This window comes from Natator depressus, chromosome 2, assembly GCF_965152275.1.
Source record: "Natator depressus isolate rNatDep1 chromosome 2, rNatDep2.hap1, whole genome shotgun sequence".
Taxonomy (NCBI): domain Eukaryota; kingdom Metazoa; phylum Chordata; order Testudines; family Cheloniidae; genus Natator; species Natator depressus.
Genome location: NC_134235.1, coordinates 109,936,762 through 109,955,544, shown reverse-complemented (window position 1 = coordinate 109,955,544; position 18,783 = coordinate 109,936,762). Strand labels below are relative to the sequence as shown.

At 43.2% G+C, this 18,783-nt stretch overlaps 1 protein-coding gene across 1 annotated transcript; it reads right to left on the bottom strand.

The window, feature by feature from the left end:
• Window positions 1-8,999: 8,999 nt before the first annotated feature.
• On the bottom strand, window positions 9,000-18,783 carry LOC141981504 (transmembrane protein 14C-like). The gene is made up of 5 exons (XM_074943167.1): window positions 18,543-18,783; window positions 17,238-17,314; window positions 14,058-14,159; window positions 10,016-10,103; window positions 9,000-9,777 (listed from the first exon to the last, which is right to left on the bottom strand). The coding sequence occupies exons 2-5, from the start codon at window positions 17,311-17,313 to the stop codon at window positions 9,720-9,722; spliced, it is 324 nt and encodes a 107-aa protein (XP_074799268.1). The 5' UTR covers window position 17,314; window positions 18,543-18,783; the 3' UTR covers window positions 9,000-9,719.

Here is an 18,783-nt window from a genome sequence, read left to right as displayed (position 1 = left end):
TATTTATTATTTTATGCTACCCAAAAGTGTGGTAGGTGTTTCCAGAAGACATAGTCCCTGCCCTGCCCTGAAGAACTTACAATTTGAGGCCTTGGTCCTGCAAGCTGAACCACCTGGGCCAAACACTGAAAACTATTGACTTCAATGATGTTCACAGCCATGAACCAGCTTGCTTGATCAGGGCCTACATTGTAGATGTGACACAGCAAGCAAGGCTGGAGTGGGATGAGGAAAGATGGAGGATTACAGCAATACAGCAGGGTGGATACTCAGGACTGTCATGTGCACATTGTGGGCAATTCTGTTTAGTTACTTCTAGATCTAGACAGAAGTAGAGCTAGAAGTTAGTGACTATTATTGACTAATTTTTCATAGGCATCACGTGTTTTCAGGAGGGAGATGAGTGAAGAGAAAGGTAGAGTTTCAGCAAACCAGCACAGGCAGGGCAGTGTGAAAAAGGCAATAAGACACTTATGGGAGAAACAGATCAACAAGGCAGCAAGGCTGTATCATGGGCAGAGCTAATGGGGTAGACGTTGATGCAATGGGAGACCCAGCAACAAATCCTCTGCTGGTGTAAACTATTAATATGCCAGCCATGACAATTTACACCAACTGAAGATCTGCCTGCAGGTTGGGTAAATGGGAAGGAAGCAAGTGATGTAGGGTCTAGAAGGCAAGGACATTAAGTTTAAATGTGACGGAGGATCGGGAGCCAGGGGAGATAGTAAACGATGGGGATGTTGTGGTCAGATTGACAGGCCAGGACAATCATGTTAGCAGCAGCTTTGTGGATAGGAGCAAAATTAGTAGGGGAGGTTTATGTTACTGTTCTTCATCCATCACCAGGATGTCTGAGCTCTGACTCCCAGTCATAAAAATCTTCTATTTGTGGAGAATAGGGCCAAGGAAAGAAAACAAAAAGACCATATGGACTAATCTCACTCTTTCCTCAACAATTTTGTGGATTACCTTCCCAATCCAAACTAATTAAATATAAACATTTGGGTATGATTATTAATTATTAAGGGGTATTGCAGTAGCAACTAGAAGCCCCAGTCAGGGACCATATCCACATTGTACTGACTGGCAGATACTATATGCTGTGAATCCGACTAGTGTGATTACTTATAAAACACTTGTAATCCATCTGCAGTACATGTCATGTGGCAGTTTCTTTACATAGGGTGAGGATGGCGGAGGGGGAGTCAGCAAAGAAAAATTTCACTTTAGAATTTAGAAGCATTTACTTTCTTCCCACTGCTCTTCATCTATCTCCTCTCTTCCCTGGGTGTAAGTTTCTTCTCTGCTAGATGTGGTGCTGAATATTAATGAAACAATACTTGGTTCAAGCCCAGAGGACGCTGTTCATATTTGTAGGGGAGCATGTGAAGGGGACTGATAATGTTGGCAGATCCAATAACCCTACTAACTAAGGGATGTTTTTATATTACTTGCAGCAGAAAGCTGATTCCAGCCATTGCCTAGTATTATCTGATAATGTCCCTGCTTAAAGAGCAAAGATATCCTGCATCCTCTCCCTGTTTATACACTGAACAGGTGACTAGGCTATGTTGTTTATATGATTTAATTCCCTTCTGCTAATGGTACAGCAGAACCTAATTCAACTTGTCAATTGCTTACACATCAGTATTATCTCCACGTACTGTATTAGTAGGATTAGATGCTTAACTACCATGATGTTGCTCACATGAGCAAAGCTAAACTGATCTTCAAATATAAAATCAGGAAGGAATTTTCTGCAGGGCATATGGGAAAGAATGTCAGGATTTCTACTGAATTTTCTTTATTAATATAATTATTATTAGCCTTCCTCTGCAGCTCTGAGTAGGGGATTGTTCACTAGGATCGAGGGGTGGAAGCATTTCCCAATGTTCAATTTCCTGCCTTTACAAGGGGATGTGTCTTGAAGGAATTCTCTTCACTCTGTTGTCTTTGATAATAAATATTTTGCTTTCTCCTGTTATAAACATAGCTGCAGTTCTAGTGCCCTCTGTTGTCCCACTTAATCAAAAATATGAGCAGGGCAGCTGCCAAGAAAATGCACTGCATATATAGAAGAGTTCTGTGAAACCCCTGAAACAAGTGTTGCTGCAACTTGCCCAAGCTTTCAACAAACCTTTGCCATTTCTGAAGGGCAGAACACTACATGTGAAAACATAGTTCAAGCTTAATAGAAAGCCTGTGTGAATTATTCTGTGTCCGTGTATTATCTTCCTAATCACAGGAAGCAAGGTGGGGAGCTACATGGAGCAGTAGGTTAACATCAGCTTTTCTTCTATCCCCTCTTCGACCATCACTGGAAACCTTTACTTAATACACAAAGGCCTGATCTTCACACGCATCTTGCACTGGTATAACTATTTCAGTTAGGGGTGAGTTTTTTTAGCAATATAATTATTCAGAGAGTTTAAGACCAGAAGGGTCTACTAGATCATCTAATCAGGCAATTAAATTTCACCCAGCTACCCCTGTTTAAAGCCCAATAAATTGTGTTTGACTATAGCATATCTTATGTACATGTCACAAGTCTTACTCCATCACCCAGGCAGCATGGCCCTCGTGGTGGAACCACTGCCATGGACACAGTTATACTGGTATAAAGATGCTTTATAATGCTTATTCCCCTTCCCATACAGAAGTAGCTATACAGGAAAAAGTACCTTGATAAGCAGTATAACTGTTCCCACTCTTGGGGTGGAGGGTTGTACTGCTTTAACTATACTAGTTAAGGTCATGCAACTTTTTTGTGTAGACAATCCCTGAGTCTTAAAAATGACCTGCAATGATTTTTGTTTTAAACATGGGCATGTGCCTTTCTGTGCTTCTTTATAAAGGGACCTGGAGGGTTGGTTACTGCTGCTTGATCTCTTAGAAATATCATGAATATAAAGGCTTCCTTTTTCCAAAATGTTAATCAGATATTGGAGTTAAGCAGGTGCTAACAGAAATACACGACCATCTGACTAAAACTCCTTTCCCTTTCTAGCACGTAGCTTTCAGTCTCAGGGCTCTTGTGATGTCATCATTTCACTCGTGCTCCATTTATCATAGAATCTTCCAGCCTAGAAAGGACCTGAATTTCTAATGTAAAAGACAGACAGACAGACCAACCAAAAAAAAGCTTAGTCCTCTTTATACGCCCTAAAGAAGTAAAAAAAATCACAAGCCCAATATTTTTCTTGTTTTGCAGGTCAACTTTAAAGCAAAGAACTAGCACTGTACCTTTATTTTATACCTCCCTCAAGGGTGTTTGCATAGAGCTGACTTAATATTCAAGTCTGATTGCAATGGAAATGACAATGACAATCTCACTCTAGTTCCCACAATGGACCTTGAAGCTTGTGGGACTAAGAAGCAGCTGGGGAGTACACTGAGTTGCCTCTTCTACAGAGAGGTCCTTTACCTCCACGACTACTCTCACGCTCCGTTTGGACAGCATGGCTGTCATGGTGCATATGTAAATAAACCCCACTTCTGGTATACTGCTCCCTAGCCAAAGATCTCCCGTCACCCCAAAAACCCTCAGCAAAGGCAGGGGGGAAATGATGCCACAGGTATGCCTGACACCCATCTTCTACCAGGAGACACAGGACGAGATCCATTGATGGAAAGGACTATCCATATGCTGATCCCAGGGGGATAAAATAAAATAAAATTGTAAGAATGATCTGCACTTATACAGCACTTTGCAGGAAAGGACCTCAGTGATTTACAAACATTAATGAAATAAGCCTCCTGAAACTCATGTGAGGTAGATAGAATAAGCTTCCCCCATTTACAGATGGGGAATTAGAGGTACAGAAAGGTTAAGTGACTTGCCCAAGGTCACACAGCAGAGCAGTGTCAGAGCTGGGAATAGAACCCTGAGCTCCTTGCTCTCCCCACCTATGTTGCAATCATTAAAATATACTGACATCTCCAAAATACAGCCACAGTTGTGATATACTACATTACTCTGTCAGGTGACCTAGCGGTGACACTGATTCCTCCAAATATACATTTGTCCTACTGTGATTCTTCCATTAGATTAATACTCTACCAAATTAAAAATAAAAACTATATTAACTATTAGGAGGAAAAAAGTAGCAGCTGGAGGCCCTAGCTCCTGAGATTGGGACTCAATTATGCTAGGTACTGTACAAGCACACAATAAGGGTCAGGCACTGCCCTGGAGCTTACACTCCAAATAGAAATGCTAGACAAAGTAACTGGACAAAGGGGGGGGGGGGGAAGTGGGTGGTGGGTGTGTGTGTGTGTGGAGAGAGAGAGAGAGCGCGAGCAATTGCACATGGGCAAGACAAGCAAGGCCAGGTTTAGGATAAACAAAATAAAAAACAAAACTAGGTAAATGGTCTTGATCCACCCAGGGGCTTCTGACTCAGCAGTGTTCAGCTTGGGAAGACCTCCAAGGAACCCAGCACAAAGAGCAACCATCCAGCATGTGCACAGCATCCTCCACAGCCCCACTGATGCAATGTGTGCAGTGCTGGATGTCCCAAGCATAGTCGGTGTTGGGACAGCGACCTGCACCACACCTGAAACTGTTAAGCTGGTTCCAGAGGCAGCACAGAAGCTCAAAGTCAGGTAGTCTTTCTATTGACCTGCTGATGTGGGAGTTTTGGGTAGTGGCAGAGGCCCTCTGCCACAGTGAGCTGCTGTTTAATCTGCTGGATGGAGAATGTGCAGCACCGTCCAGATAGGATTTCTGCTACGTAGTCAGTGGCAGGGTGCCTTTCACCTACTCCTGAACAGTGGCAAGCGTGGCATTTGCTGGACCTTAGTGATGAGTTTGTTGGCTGTTTCTGTTGCCAGATGTTAGGTGGAGGAATATTGGGCAGGGCTGGAACCTTTGCGAGTTTTGTTATGGGAGAAACTATGATTACCTCCATTTTAATAGTTGGGAGCAGTTGCACAGAGAGAATAAGTGACGTGCCCAAGATCACACAGGACATCTGGCAGAGCTGGGAATCTGGCACCAAAACACAAGGACATTTGATCTACTGAAAAGCAGGAGGGGTGGAGTTGTCACCACCTCCCACATTCCTTTGTGCCGGTTCTTAAATTGGCATTTTACATTTTATTTTTTTAGGGGGTGTCACAGAGGCTAGCTCTTGCAGGGGAGTCAGGGACCAGCCTACCTCAGACAGTCTCCTCTAGGGGAGCACAAGCCAGCTCAGACACACCTGGATTCTGGAAGTAATTAAATCCTGAGGTGGCTGGTTGGCAGTTAATTAGCCTGATAAAGGATAACCAGTGCCCAGCTGAGGCGGTTCCCAGAGACAAGAAGCTCTTGAGGGAAGGAGCTTATCAAAGGAAGGGGCCCGTAGTGTACTCTGAAACCCCGCCCCACAACATGCTATAAAAAACTCCACAGCCCAGCTGTCAAGGTTCCTTCCCCACTCTGAACTCTAGGGTACAGATGTGGGGATCCACATGAAAGATGCTCTAAACTTATTTTTACTAGATTAGGTGAAAAACTTCCCTAAGATACAAACTTTGCCTTGTCCTTGAACAGTACGCTACCACCACCAAGCGTTTTAAACAAAGAACAGGGAAAGAGACCACTTGGAGACATCTTCCCCCAAAATGGCCCCCCAAGCCCTACACACACCCCCTTTCCTGTGGAAGTCTTGATGAGAATCCTCACCAGTTGGTACAGGTGAACACAGACCCAAACCCTTGGATCAGGTTCTTAAAAGAAGAATTTTAATTAAAGAAAAGGTAAAAGAATCACCTCTGTAAAATCAGGATGGTAAATACCTTACCGGGTAATCAGATTCAAAACACAGAGAATCCCTCTAGGCAAAATCTTAAGTTACAAAAAGACTCAAAAACAGGAATATACATTCCCTCCAGCACAGCTTATTTTACAAACCATTAAACAAAAGAAAATCTAACGCATTTTCTAGCTAGATTACTTACTAACTTTACAAGAGTTGTAAGGCTGATTTCCTGATCTGTTCCCAGCAAAAGCATCACACAGACAGACAGACTCTTTGTTCCCCACCCCCCTCCAGATTTGAAAGTATCTTGTACCCTCATTGGTCTTTTTGGGTCAGGTGCCAGCGAGGTTATCTTAGCTTCTTAACCCTTTACAGGTGAAAGGGTTCTGCCTCTGGCCAGGAGGGATTTTATAGCACCGTATACAGAAAGGTGGTTCCCCTTCCCTTTATATTTATGACACCAGCTGTGCCACAACAACTGGTTTTCTGCATATAAAAGCCAGGGCCAGTGTTGGGGGGAGCAAGTAGGGCAATTGCCTGTGGCCCCATGCCACAGGGGGCCCTGTTAAGCTAAATTGTTCGGGCTCAGGCTTCAGCCCCACAGTGCTTGGGCTTTGGCTTTCTGCCCTGAGCCCCAGCGAGTCTAAAACCTGCCCTGCTTGGTGGATCCCTCATTGAGAGCCACTGCTCTGAGTGACAGGGAACTCCCAAACAGTGACAGGAAGCCTCACCTGTCAGAAACTAGATGCTGCCCCATAGAAGAGCAGCTGCTGACAGATCTCTGCCCAGCCCTGGCTCCAGGGAAAGATTTTTTAATTGTAAGAGACCCTACTACAGGGAAAGGACCTGAGCTGAGAGAACCTTGCTGAAGGGAAGTGGTGGACCCAGATGAGAATGGATAAAGTGAGACTGACTCAGTCTCCCAGTTGGTGCTGGGGTGAAGGCTTTCTTTTCATTGGACCTTTAGTTAATAAGCTAGACCGTTCAGAAGGAGTATTGTTCCTTATGTAAAAAATCTTAATTTATAGATGACATTGGGGGAAACTGAGGAAGCGAGCACCTATAGCATCACACTTGGCCAGAAGGGAGTGCTATAGGACAGATACACCGTGTGATGGGGGATGTTAAGGAACAAAGACTTTCCATCTTATGTAATAACTGCCTGGAGGGTGCCTGGCCCTTCTTTTCCCAAAGATTAAAATGTTCAACCAGAGAGCAAAGGTGGCAAGCTAGGAAGTTTAGCACTGTAAAATGATACTGCTTAATACCTCAGGCCATATTTCTGAGCAGGTATTGATCCTCAGCCAGAGATGCCAAGGTGCCATCAGCTCACAGCACGATAAATGACAGAACTAGGACATGGCAAATGGCACTTTTAAAGCCGCCAGCAGAATGATAGCTTGGTGGATGCTTTGCATTAAAAACAGGGAGTCACGTGCTATATTCTTAGAGCAAGGGGTAATGCAAGGCAGATCCTTGCTAAAAGAGAAATGGTTTCCAAGATATAACCAAGTTTTTTCCCCGGCTAACTAAGGCTCTCTCCTCCTCAGCAGTTTGCTTTCAAAGCTCAGTTTTCTGCCCACATTATTTCTGCTAACAGTGAAATGGGCTTTGATAACTTGAAGGAGTAAGCTTTTAATTTACTGGAATTCAGGGAAAACATCAGCTGCTGCACACAGTGGTGTTGCTGAGTCAGTAGGTAGCCCTCCCCTTCCCAAATCAGTGCAGTCTTTGTACCGCACTATGGTAGCAGTGGTCATTGTTGCTAGAGGCACTATCTTTGGGATAAAACCTAAGGTTCTGAACACTTATGCTTATTAAGATCTCCCCCCCCCCCCCCCCCCAGAGTAATGGGTTTTAATCCTGGAATCTTGGCCAGATTTCTTGTTAGATTCTGGTGACCTAAATCCACCTTGGGTACAACATGCTTCGTTTTTTATTTTATTTTTTTTACCTAAAAGTAACTAGAGGGGTTTTCTGCCTATTTGCCTGGAGACAAAGGTGTTAAGGTTTTTTTTTTTTTTTTTGGATTTTTCTGTAGGCTGACAATCACTATCAGAGAATATAGGTATCCTATTACAGCACAGCAAAATTTTACAAGCCAAGTTTTGTTTGTTTTATTTCTAACCCTCAGGTGTAAAGTTAGTTAAAAACAGAGAGGTAAAGATGACAGACACCAAGGCACTACACAAATTGGAGTTAGCCAAACTGGAGCAGTGAAAGAAGCCAAAAAAGCCCTAGAAGCTGCTCACAGGAGAGAAATGGAGGCAAAGGACAAAGAAAGGGAGGCAGCGAAAGAGGCAGAACATCACCAAGCGGCTGCTCACAGGAGAGCTATGGAGGCAAAGGAAAAAGATATAGAGGAGAAGGAAAAAGAGAGGAAGCATGTGGAGGAAGAGAAGGAAAAAGAGAGGAAGCATGAACTGAAGATGGAGAAAGCAAGGGCTCAGCAGAATATACCAACAAACCCTAGCAATCCTTCTCCAGGTACCACTTCCCATCCCAGAAATTTCCCCACCTACAAGGCAGGCGATGATACCGAGGCCTTCTTAGAAAACTTCGAAAGGGCCTGCCTTGGGTACAGCATCTCTATAGACCAATACATGATAGAGCTGAGGCCGCAGCTCAGTGGACCCTTAGCTGAGGTGGCGGCTAAAATGCCTAAGGCACAAATGAACCAGTATGAACTGTTAAAACCAAGGCAAGAGTCAGAATGGGGCTAACACCCGAGCATTCCCGTCGGCGATTCAGAGCCCTAAGGTGGAAACCATCATTAAACAGGTGCTCAGTTCCACCCAAGAAGTGGCTGCATTTTGTTACTAGGTGAAGGGATTCTGGTATTTGTAAAACACTTTAGGATATTTCAAGTCAGTATAAATATCATTATAATTACTATAAAGATGTTATACTATAAGACTGTACTGGATCAACCCTATCTTCCACAGTTGTACTACAGTTTAAGCCACAGACTGCACAGAAAGCAGAGATATGTTTATGATTACAAAATAAAGTCACACCTGTGTCCATTAACTGAAGAAATGCTATAAATGCTCAAGCACTGTTAGAAACTAAAGGGTGAGTAGGGAAGACCAGAACTACAGAACTTATTTTATACTCCGAATAGAAAATGCAAGTGATTGTGTATTTTAGGCTGACTTCAACAGTTCAAATACTCTTGCATAAATCTTGCTGAAATTATCCACAATAGAGGTTTCTTTTTTAAAGAGTCTTTAATGCAGTGTTAACACAATGTACACACATAATTCTGTCTTCTTCCCCGCCATTTAAAAAGTTACCTTTCTTTACATGATCAAAGACTGCATTTGGAGAACAGTGCACTGAAAAGATTTTCTGAAGAAAAGAAAAGGTAAGCCACAGGAAGGGCACAAACCTGCCCCAATCCAGACTTGCCCAATAAAGGATATAGTTTTGCAATATAAATTCTCAGGTTTTATTAGTATAAAAATCAATCTCCTTTAAATGACATTTTGCTTAACATAATTTTGCAATAAAATATTCAGTTGGTGTTAGACATTCTTACAGCCAAACCGCAGTCAGGTAAAGCATTCTGATAGTTTGCATGCAGAGTAACCATACAGATTTGTATTGTATTTGACCAAGTACTCCTGTTGGCCCACAGTGGGAATTGTCTTTATCATGATGTTAGGCACCAGTTCCCTAGCCCTCATACGTTGTCTATACTTTTTTTTTTTTGGACTGCTCAAAATGGGAGTGGTTAATGAAAGATGTATTAGGAGAAATTTAAACTAACATTAACCCAACTTCTCAGAACAAAGTAGGGATAAATATTGACTGCTGAAACAAATGATATTTTGTACACTTAACACTTACCCATGCCATCAAATTCCCCCATCTTAAAAAAAAAGTTATTTGATGTAAGAACAGTTGTGTACTCTCTGTATATTCAGGCAGCTGCATTTTCAGGCTTCCTATTGACACATTAAGTCACAATTATGGATCATGGGGCTTTTCAATCATCTTCAGTCCAAGTCTCCCAACCATTAACAGACTGTTTAAAGGAAAACATTGTAAGTTCATTGAAATTAAAAAAAGTGCAGAGCAAACTTCCAAATACTCCCCCGCAAAAACATAAGTAGAAAACTGAAATGATCTGGTTTTAAAAAGATACATGGAATCTTATTTAAATATTTTATAATCCTAGAACACAGTAATTTAACCCCAATGTAATTAAATAGGAGTGACTCAAACATATGGAGTAAGATTAGAAACAGCATGTGGTGTAGTACCTGGCACCAGCAATTAATCCTGCAGGCATGACTTTTCCAGAGTTGTAAAATCTCATTCCCATAACTCCAGTCAGTGTTCCAGATGCAACTAAATGAAAGATCAGATGACCAGTCAGAACTATTTCAGAGGTATGTGCGCAAGAGAGACATGCTAACTTAGAGTGAGCAAAAAAGAAGTGATAAATAAGATCAAGTGTGAAACACGATTAATTTCATAAAACAGAAAAATCAAGAAAACTCTATAAATTTTTTTTAAAACCCACTGTAAGGGGTAATATTTTAAATGCAGGTTTTACACACCTATCTGGTGTCCTTATAGCTCCCTTGGAAAAAGATGCATCTTTCATCAGAAATAAGTTATTCTAACCACAACTCAGGCATTGACTCCCTCCAAGTCTTTGGGCAAAACTTGTGCACCTCAGTTTCCCCAATGCGTGTGTGTGTGCACGCACATGCATGTGTGAAACAGTGAGAATATATTTGTTCACCTATTTCTCAGAGGTGTTCTGAGGATTAGTTAATTTGTGTTTGTAAAAGACTTTGAAGATTTAGCATGCTTCATATACCTTAAGTATTGTTAATTTATTTCAAGAACCTGCACTATCTTCCCTTAGCTGAGCTAAGAGTGAGTATTATCCATCTTGATCAGTTATTCCTGGCACTGTCCCCATGCAAATTCATGGAGCTGCTAAAAATGAAGGGCCAAACTGTTGACAACTACACACCTCCAATGAAAAAGCTGAGTGATTAGAAAAACGTGCAGAGCTCATTCCTCAGCACAGAAGACATATGGAGGATGAAATCCTTAGCCCATTCATGGAGTAGCCAGCCCATAGGAACAACTGCAAAACATAAAAGTGAGCAGAATGGCAGACCTCTGTCACCACCTCCCTTTATGGGGGTTTGATTAGCGGATCCATCTGTGCACAAATCCACTGCTCAACCCTCTACAAATAATTCTAATGGGCCTATTTACTCAAGTTGGGGTTTGCAGGATGGATCCCTAGTTTGTATACAACTATAGTCTAGGGTACTGATCAGAATTGGCATTTAACCTTGTTGCCTTTCACAAATATTTTGTTAAAACTGCCTTAAGTCCTAATGGACTGATCACCATAAATGTAATCAAACAAAAATTATATTTAGTGGCAGTTAAGACATCTCCACTCAAGACCTTACAAACATGGATATATGTGAAGATGGGGAAACAATTTATGTTTTTACATTGGGATGAGCAAACAGCCTGCAGTCAGCCCATCAACCTTTAAATACAACCCTTGAGCTCTTGTGGGGGAGCGGGGTCGGGGGCTTACCCTGCTCCGGTGCTCCAGCTGGGGAGTGGGGTCAGGGGCTTGCTCCGCTCCATGCATGCTCCGCACGGCTCCAGGAAGCAGCAGCATGTCCCCACGCTGGCTCCTATGTGTAGGGTTAGCCAGGGGGCTCTGCATGCTGCCCTCGCCCAAAGCACCGGCTCTGCAGCTCCCATTGGCTGGGAACCATGACCAATGGAAGCTGCAGGAGCGGTGCCTGCAGACAGGGCAGCACGCAGAGTCACCTGGTCGTGCCTCCGCGTAGGAGCGGGAGATGGGGACATGCCGCTGCTTCTGGGAGCTGCTTGAGGTAAGAGCCACCCGCAGCCTGCGTCTCTGACCTCCTCCTGCATCCCAACCTCCTGACCCAGCCTGGAGCCCCCTCCCACACCCTGAACTCCTCATTTCTGGCCCCAACCCAGAGCCCGCACCCCCAGCCAGAGCTCTCACCTCATCCCGCACCCCAACTCCCAATTTTGTGAGCATCCATGGCCCGCCATGCAATTTCCATACCCAGATGTGGCCCTAAGGTCCAAAAGTTTACCCACCCCTATTTTATATCAACAGATCAGCACATCTGACTGTCACACATTCCATACGTTTGGAAAGTTATTTTGCCTTAACACTGCTGACATTAAGGTTTTGTGTTACTGCAAGTTTAATGAAGGTGGGGTATGTACTGCTTTGGGGCATCAGTTGGAGATGGAAGCAAAAGCCTTACGGAGCCCTGGAGTGCATATCAACAGTGCTATAGGCAATATGAAGGTGAAAAGGAATACACAAGTCTTTCCCCATTACTTATTTCCATAGTTCTAAGGTTTGAGTGGGTGGAGTGCCACAACCTTAACTGCCATTAAATTAGTTTGTGTTTGCTAACTTCTTTTTTTTTTTTTTAAACTACAGCTTGGGTGTATAATTCCCAAGAGTCAGTGAGAAAGGAAGCGGCACCTGCCTGGGAACCAGAGGAATAAATTGCACTGTTGAAGCAGTGTCTATATTGACCCTTATGACAAGTGCGAGAGGCTGTGATGTTCCCCAGTAAACTGGGTGCCTATACCATTTTATCCCCATTTATAAATTATTAAAAAGTAAACAAAGAGCAACCCTCTAGGTTTAGCAATGAAAACATAACCTGTCAGCTGCAGAGAACCTCTGTGAAGTAGCAGTTGCAGCAGCAGGGTGTCATCCCTGCATTACAGCAGATATGCCTATTGTGCTCCCTCCTCCCAGCCAGTATAAAGCACATGGCTCAATGTAAGACACCAGCACATGTGACAACCATCAGTTTGCCCAAGACCGGGGACTGAACCAATGGCCTCTAGAGCTAAAAGCATGCAATTTTACAGCTTGTTCTGAAGAGGTATGCCCTCAAGCTGAGAGTTGTCACAGAGGGACGTCCTCTGTGGATCAGACATAGAGGGTTACACTTCACACACCCCCTACCTCCATTGGATTACATAAACAAAATGTTGTGACAAGTGGCTGCAATACAAAACATGTATTTTGGGGATTCACACCATATTACAGATTGTAATTTTTAACCAAAAAACCCTGACCAAAAGTAGTTTTTTCACTATGTGAATTGCATGCAACCATACACTCCCGCCTTCCAGCAGCAGCAGAGTTTGAACTCCTTGACCTTCAGGTCCCCTAACTTAGGCTCCTATTATTTGAACTACAGGAGCACTTCCTTTCTAGACCAGTCACTGGAGGAGGACTTGACACACACTTCCAAGTGACTTACATTGTTTCCTAGTCAGCAGTAGAACACTGATGATCAGAACCCCTGGCTCTGGGACAAGAATGTGGTTTACAGCTGTTAAGGACAAGATAACCCAAAACAGTTTTAGTCTCTCTGAAAGACAGTGTGGTGCAGTGGGGAAGATTAGGGTTTGTTATCTTAGACCTGAGGTCTGGATTTGCAGTGAACTTGCATAAACTATTAACTTATTTTAAAAGGAAAGGGGGCTGGAGGGAAAAAGGGTGGTGTCAACAGCTCTTTCCTAACTGTCTTCTAGGTAGGGATTCATGACTGTAGTCAATAATAGGGGTAGTGAATTGCAGAGGAATTTAAACAGCACGTAGAAGAGGTGAAAGCTGAACTCCCACCTGGTCTCCTCTTTCCTCTAGGCTACTGGCAGCATTTGATGGGGGTTTCTCTCTCACTATCTGGAAGTGATGACCATTCATATCCACAGCAGATTTTTCTGCAAACTGAAATTTGGCAGGTTTGGCTTGGCATATGTTTTCCTTTAAGGCTAAAATGTCATACAATATTCTATAGACAAACACACCTGATGTACAGTATAACTGATATTCTAGGAATCAGTACATGAAGACAACGAAGTGGCTAAAAGCCAGAGCCTGGAGTGATTTAAATTTATTGCCAAACGAGTACTAAGAAAAGTGAGACAGTCTAACAGGGAGGGGTGGGGAAGACATACCAAAGGGGATAATTATTAAACTCTTATTATTCTCTCTATCAATTCATTTTTCATTAAACCATCATGAAAATTTCAAATAGTGCTCTAAGTTTATATTCAATGTATTGCTTTTTGCCATTTCAGTGAGAGTTCTACAAAAGAAAGGTTTTAAATGCCCGGTTAAAACTGAACTTTGAAGCACAATCTTAGCTATGGTGCACCCTACTGCTGCACCATCATATACAGCCTTGAAGTGTTATTAACATAACAGTACATTTGTTTTACATAGATATTTTAAAGTAGACTCACTCAGAGAAAGCCACACATTTTTTGGATTCTGAGACAGCTGGTAAGCACCCAGTCCAGCTAAGCTCCCGAAGAGAAGACCAGCAGCTAGAGATGGGACACTACCTTGAATAAATCAAACATACTGCATTTATTAGAAGATCAGACATAAACTTGGTCCATAAACCAAGCAGTTAAACAAAACAATCATGTTCGTTCACTGTTATAAGGTAGACTAGAATTTAGATCAAATGTGAGAGGGATGTTAATATTTGAATAGGCTGGCTTTTATTAAGAAAGTCATGATACAGATCCTAACAAAGTACTAAATAACTCTAGATTAGTTGCAGGTAACATTACAGCATTTAGTTCTTTAACATGCAAATAAGTCATTGATAAATTACAAACACAAAGAGTCACTAGAATAAAAGCATTAGACATGACCTTTGATGGGTAAAAGAACTTGTCCCCCCCCAAATGTTTCCAGAAGCTCTTGAGAGGTACTAGCATGAAATAAAGGGATTAATTATGTTGGGTGGTACAGATCTCACATTGCAATGACCTGAGATTAGAAAAAGGAAATTTAAACTAGCTAGGCAAGACAATTAGACAACTTACCAAGAAGGGCTAGAAGGCACCAATAATAGAAGTATTCAAGGTTAAACACACAAAAGGCCCAAATCCAAAGCCATTGGAGACAATGGAAAAAACGATCCCCATGGACTTCAGTGGGCTTTAGATCTGGTCCTTAGTGCAAAAGGATAACCCTGCACTATTGACAGAAGATGCATGCTATTTCCAGTCCTATCCTCAGTGATTTGTAGACAACCTGTAAATGGAATTGACAAAATGTCATCACCTTTAATAAGTGATGAATGCCTTCATCAATCATGCTAAGAGGAGCATTCCACGCCTATTGCTAATGGTGATAGCATTCCATCTGTTCCATTTGCAGGTCACCACTAAAATGGTCTGAAATTGTAAGGCTAGTATGATAAAAGTCTTTACTCAAAGTTTACCAGAATGATGAGCACTTAGTGCTGTAGGAAGCTGATCTTTCTTCAGTCATTAATCATCAGCTGCTCTATTGGTTCAGATCCCACATCTGGGATAAAGCAGGGGATGGAGGGAGAGGAGGTGCAGGACATACTCATTTGTGTAAGGAAAAGACACGCACATTAGCAAGTGGCTACTCTATTCCCATCCAGTTCAGCAGCGTAGCTACAGCTTTCTCCTTCAAATTGAGTAACTGATTTTCCACAGAATGGCCACCGCATACCTGAATTTTGCCTCAATGATCAACAGTAACGAGATGCCCATGCCCACAGCTACTCACACATGGTACCCACTTCTCCCCCCCCCCCCCATATTCCATGACACAACTGGGCAGGGGGTGGGATGTGGGGAGGGGGTTAGGTAGCGTGATGCCAGGATTTCCCTGGCATGCCTGCAGATTGGTTTTGGAGCACCCCATTGAATACAACATAGGCAAGATATGTTTCAGTACTTATGTTGGAGCCAAACAAAACCTTAAGTTATTACAAACACACTTGGACATTCTGAAGATATGGTCAGGCAGGGTCTCCACCTGTAAAAGATGAAGGAGATAACGCTCCCTAGATTTGCACTACAGTAATAGATTTGACATATGAACGTGATATCGCAAGATCATAAGTATCTCCACACAGAAATATACAATAGAGGTAATTTACACTGAGAACATTTTTTAAAAAAGAAAAAAATTATTAAAGAGCCTACTCTGTCAGTAGTGACATCATTATATAAGGCATCTCTTTTTTGCAAGGATATCAGAATGGTCAGGGATCTGACTGGTTGAACATTTTCAGGTTTAAGTTAAAAATAGATAGCTATAGAATAAAGTGAATATAATGATGGACAGAGCCATTTGCTCAGCTACTCTTCCTTTATTTTTAACATGCTTGTCCCGTACTTTTACTGGCACAGGCAGGTCTCAGTTATTAGCAGTCTCTCATACCCCGTCAAGTCACCTCACTTGCTTTTACTCCTCCCCTCAAAAAAATCATTCCTCTCAGATTGGGAGTCAGGAGACCTGGGTTCCATGCCTCACTTGGCCACTGAATTACCACATGACCTCAGAAAAGTCACTTAAATTCTGGGTCTTAGTTTCCCCATCTCGAAACAAAGGATAATAATGCTTATCATTTTGTAAAGTGCTCTGAGAAATACTGATCAAAAGTTCAGTGCAAGTTCCAAATGTTGTTCATTACCTCCATCCTGACTGGTCACCTACACTACAGGATGAAACAAGCTAGTGGGAGCACATTAACAAGCTCTCTGGAGCTCCAATTTATTCATATTTGTGGGCAAAACTCCTACTGAATTCAGGGATGTAGGAGCAGGCCAATGGGTAACAGCGAACTCCTCAGTCCACATTAAACATGGGTCTATCCTAAAATTGAGTGAGGGTTTCCACATGAATTGAGGCGTCCCATTGCAAGAATTTTAACAGCTGATGATCCATGGTTCTGTATGAAGGAATGAAAACCAAGAAAAGCAGAACTGGAAGCAGCAGATCAGGGAATAAAGTTCCAAGTGCAAATATATTCAATGCAGCTCTGCAAAGAAATATTGCTAAATAACTCTGACACAGCATTAACAAGTCACACTACTTACAGAAAGGTTAAAATGGAAAGCTGAGCTCCCTAAATACTTGCAGTTACTCTTCTAAATGTACCATTTTTAGAAGTGATATGGGGACCATTTGTAGAGTACAAAATGGTGTTGGTATCAATTGTAAAAAACAAAATTAAAAACTACTAGCAATTAACCTTTTTATAGGTTATCTGAAAAATATGTAAGTAGGTCATTGATATTCAAGACATCAGCCACAAAGCCTTTCTGAAGCAAGCTTACAGCGATTCACCCAAAGAACATAAAGCCATCAGTAGACGACTGGTATGCCTGATTGTGAGTTTATCACAAAAACCCACCAACTTAAATTACAGCTGTCTACTCCCAACTACAGTGAAAGATCTGCATAAACCTTAAACTGTCAAAGTTAAGAACAGCATGAACATTTAGATAGCCTCTTTCTACAAGAAGTTACACTGTGCAGAAAACTTGATATTTTGCTTTTTATATGAGGGGGGTGAGGGTCGTTCCATTTCCCAACATCTGATTCAATGATGCACCAGAGAGTTTGAGGCTTTATTAATACTATACCTGCTTTTGCGTAGCCAATTATTCCACCTGATGTAACCAATGCTGCATAGCCAAAGCCTATCCAGTCCAAACCCATTCTGGGAACATAACAAGGAAATCAGAGTTATATTAATTCTTTTCATTCCCTCCTTCCTTGACACAGCTTTTATGCAAATGTAAATTTATTTTTAAACTTACTTTAATGCTCTCAAAGGTATTAACTTGATAACACTTGAAATGGAAGTCCTCTATTGATGTATAGTTTTTGTATAATGACTAAAGGTTGGCCAACAGTAATGCAAACTTCCCTATACTGCTCTGTTTTTAGACAAGGTATTGGCAATCATTGAGAAACAAGAACAAACATGCACCACAAACTTAAAATCCTAAGACCATGAAAGCATATACCATGATATCAGTGTATCTGGATGCAAGTGAGAAGGAGAAACATCTCATATGAACGAACAGTTCTGGACTAAGTGAAAGGATATCACACACATTAAGTATAGAATATTAAAATAGATTTTAAATGGGTTTGATGAACACTGAACCTGAAGGCCAAGGAGAAGCAGCGTGTTAGGAAGGTGGTTCAGTGTCTAATGGCTTGAGACAGATGCACTGAAGCTGCTCCTTAATAGAGACCATTGGTAATGTTTCTGTGTCAAGCATCTTAGGCAATTCCCTATAATGACAACGTAAGGGGTAACAAACCTCATGGTCCTGCAATAGCTCTAGCCCAGAACTTCCCTGAACAGGCAGAGACTGGGCCATGTTGCCATGATCAGATCTGGATCTGAACTTTCTCGAGGCTCAGGGGTGTCTGGATCTAGGTCTGGGTTCAGCCCAGTACACACACAGGCGCCAGCCACAAATCTGGATCCAAACCTCCCCACGGCCTGGGGAAACTCAGAGGCGGGGGCTGGTTCAGGCTCGTTTCTGTAAGACGGGTTGACAGACCCCTGTGATCACCCCCAGAGAGATGCAGAGTGACTGCGGGAAAGCAGTTTGCAAGACGCTAACAAACAGAGAACAGGGCAAGGCGAAAAACCAGCCGTGACCAGAGGGGAACGTCACCATCTCCAGAGTCTGGGGTCCCCAACCGCAACACACAGAAAACACCTCCTCCCCCCTCCAAACACGCCCCGGCAGCCCAGCCTCGCTCAGCCCCCACCCCACGGCCCGCGCACGGAGCCTCGCCCAGCCCCCTGCACAGCTCGGCTCAGCACCACGCGAGAAGTACCAAGCCAGGTACTTGCCCCTACCGCTTCCCCCCGCCCCCGGCAGCCCCAGGGCCCGGCGCGTGCACTGCAGGCCGGCGGCACTGACCTGCCCTCCCCTGGAGCCCAGCTGCCGCGGGAACCTCCGCACCAGGGCCTGGGGCGCCCCGACCTTCCACCCCCGAACCTTCCCGGGGCGGGGCACGGGACAGGCCAGCCAATCAGAGCCGCGCCCGGAGTGGCCAGGCATGGAAAGGGCGGCTAAGCCGCGCATCGCCCGGGGTTTCCCGCCGCCTCGGCCCAGGGGGCGAGCTGGCTTGGCTCCCTCCACCTCGCGCAGCGGAGCGCCT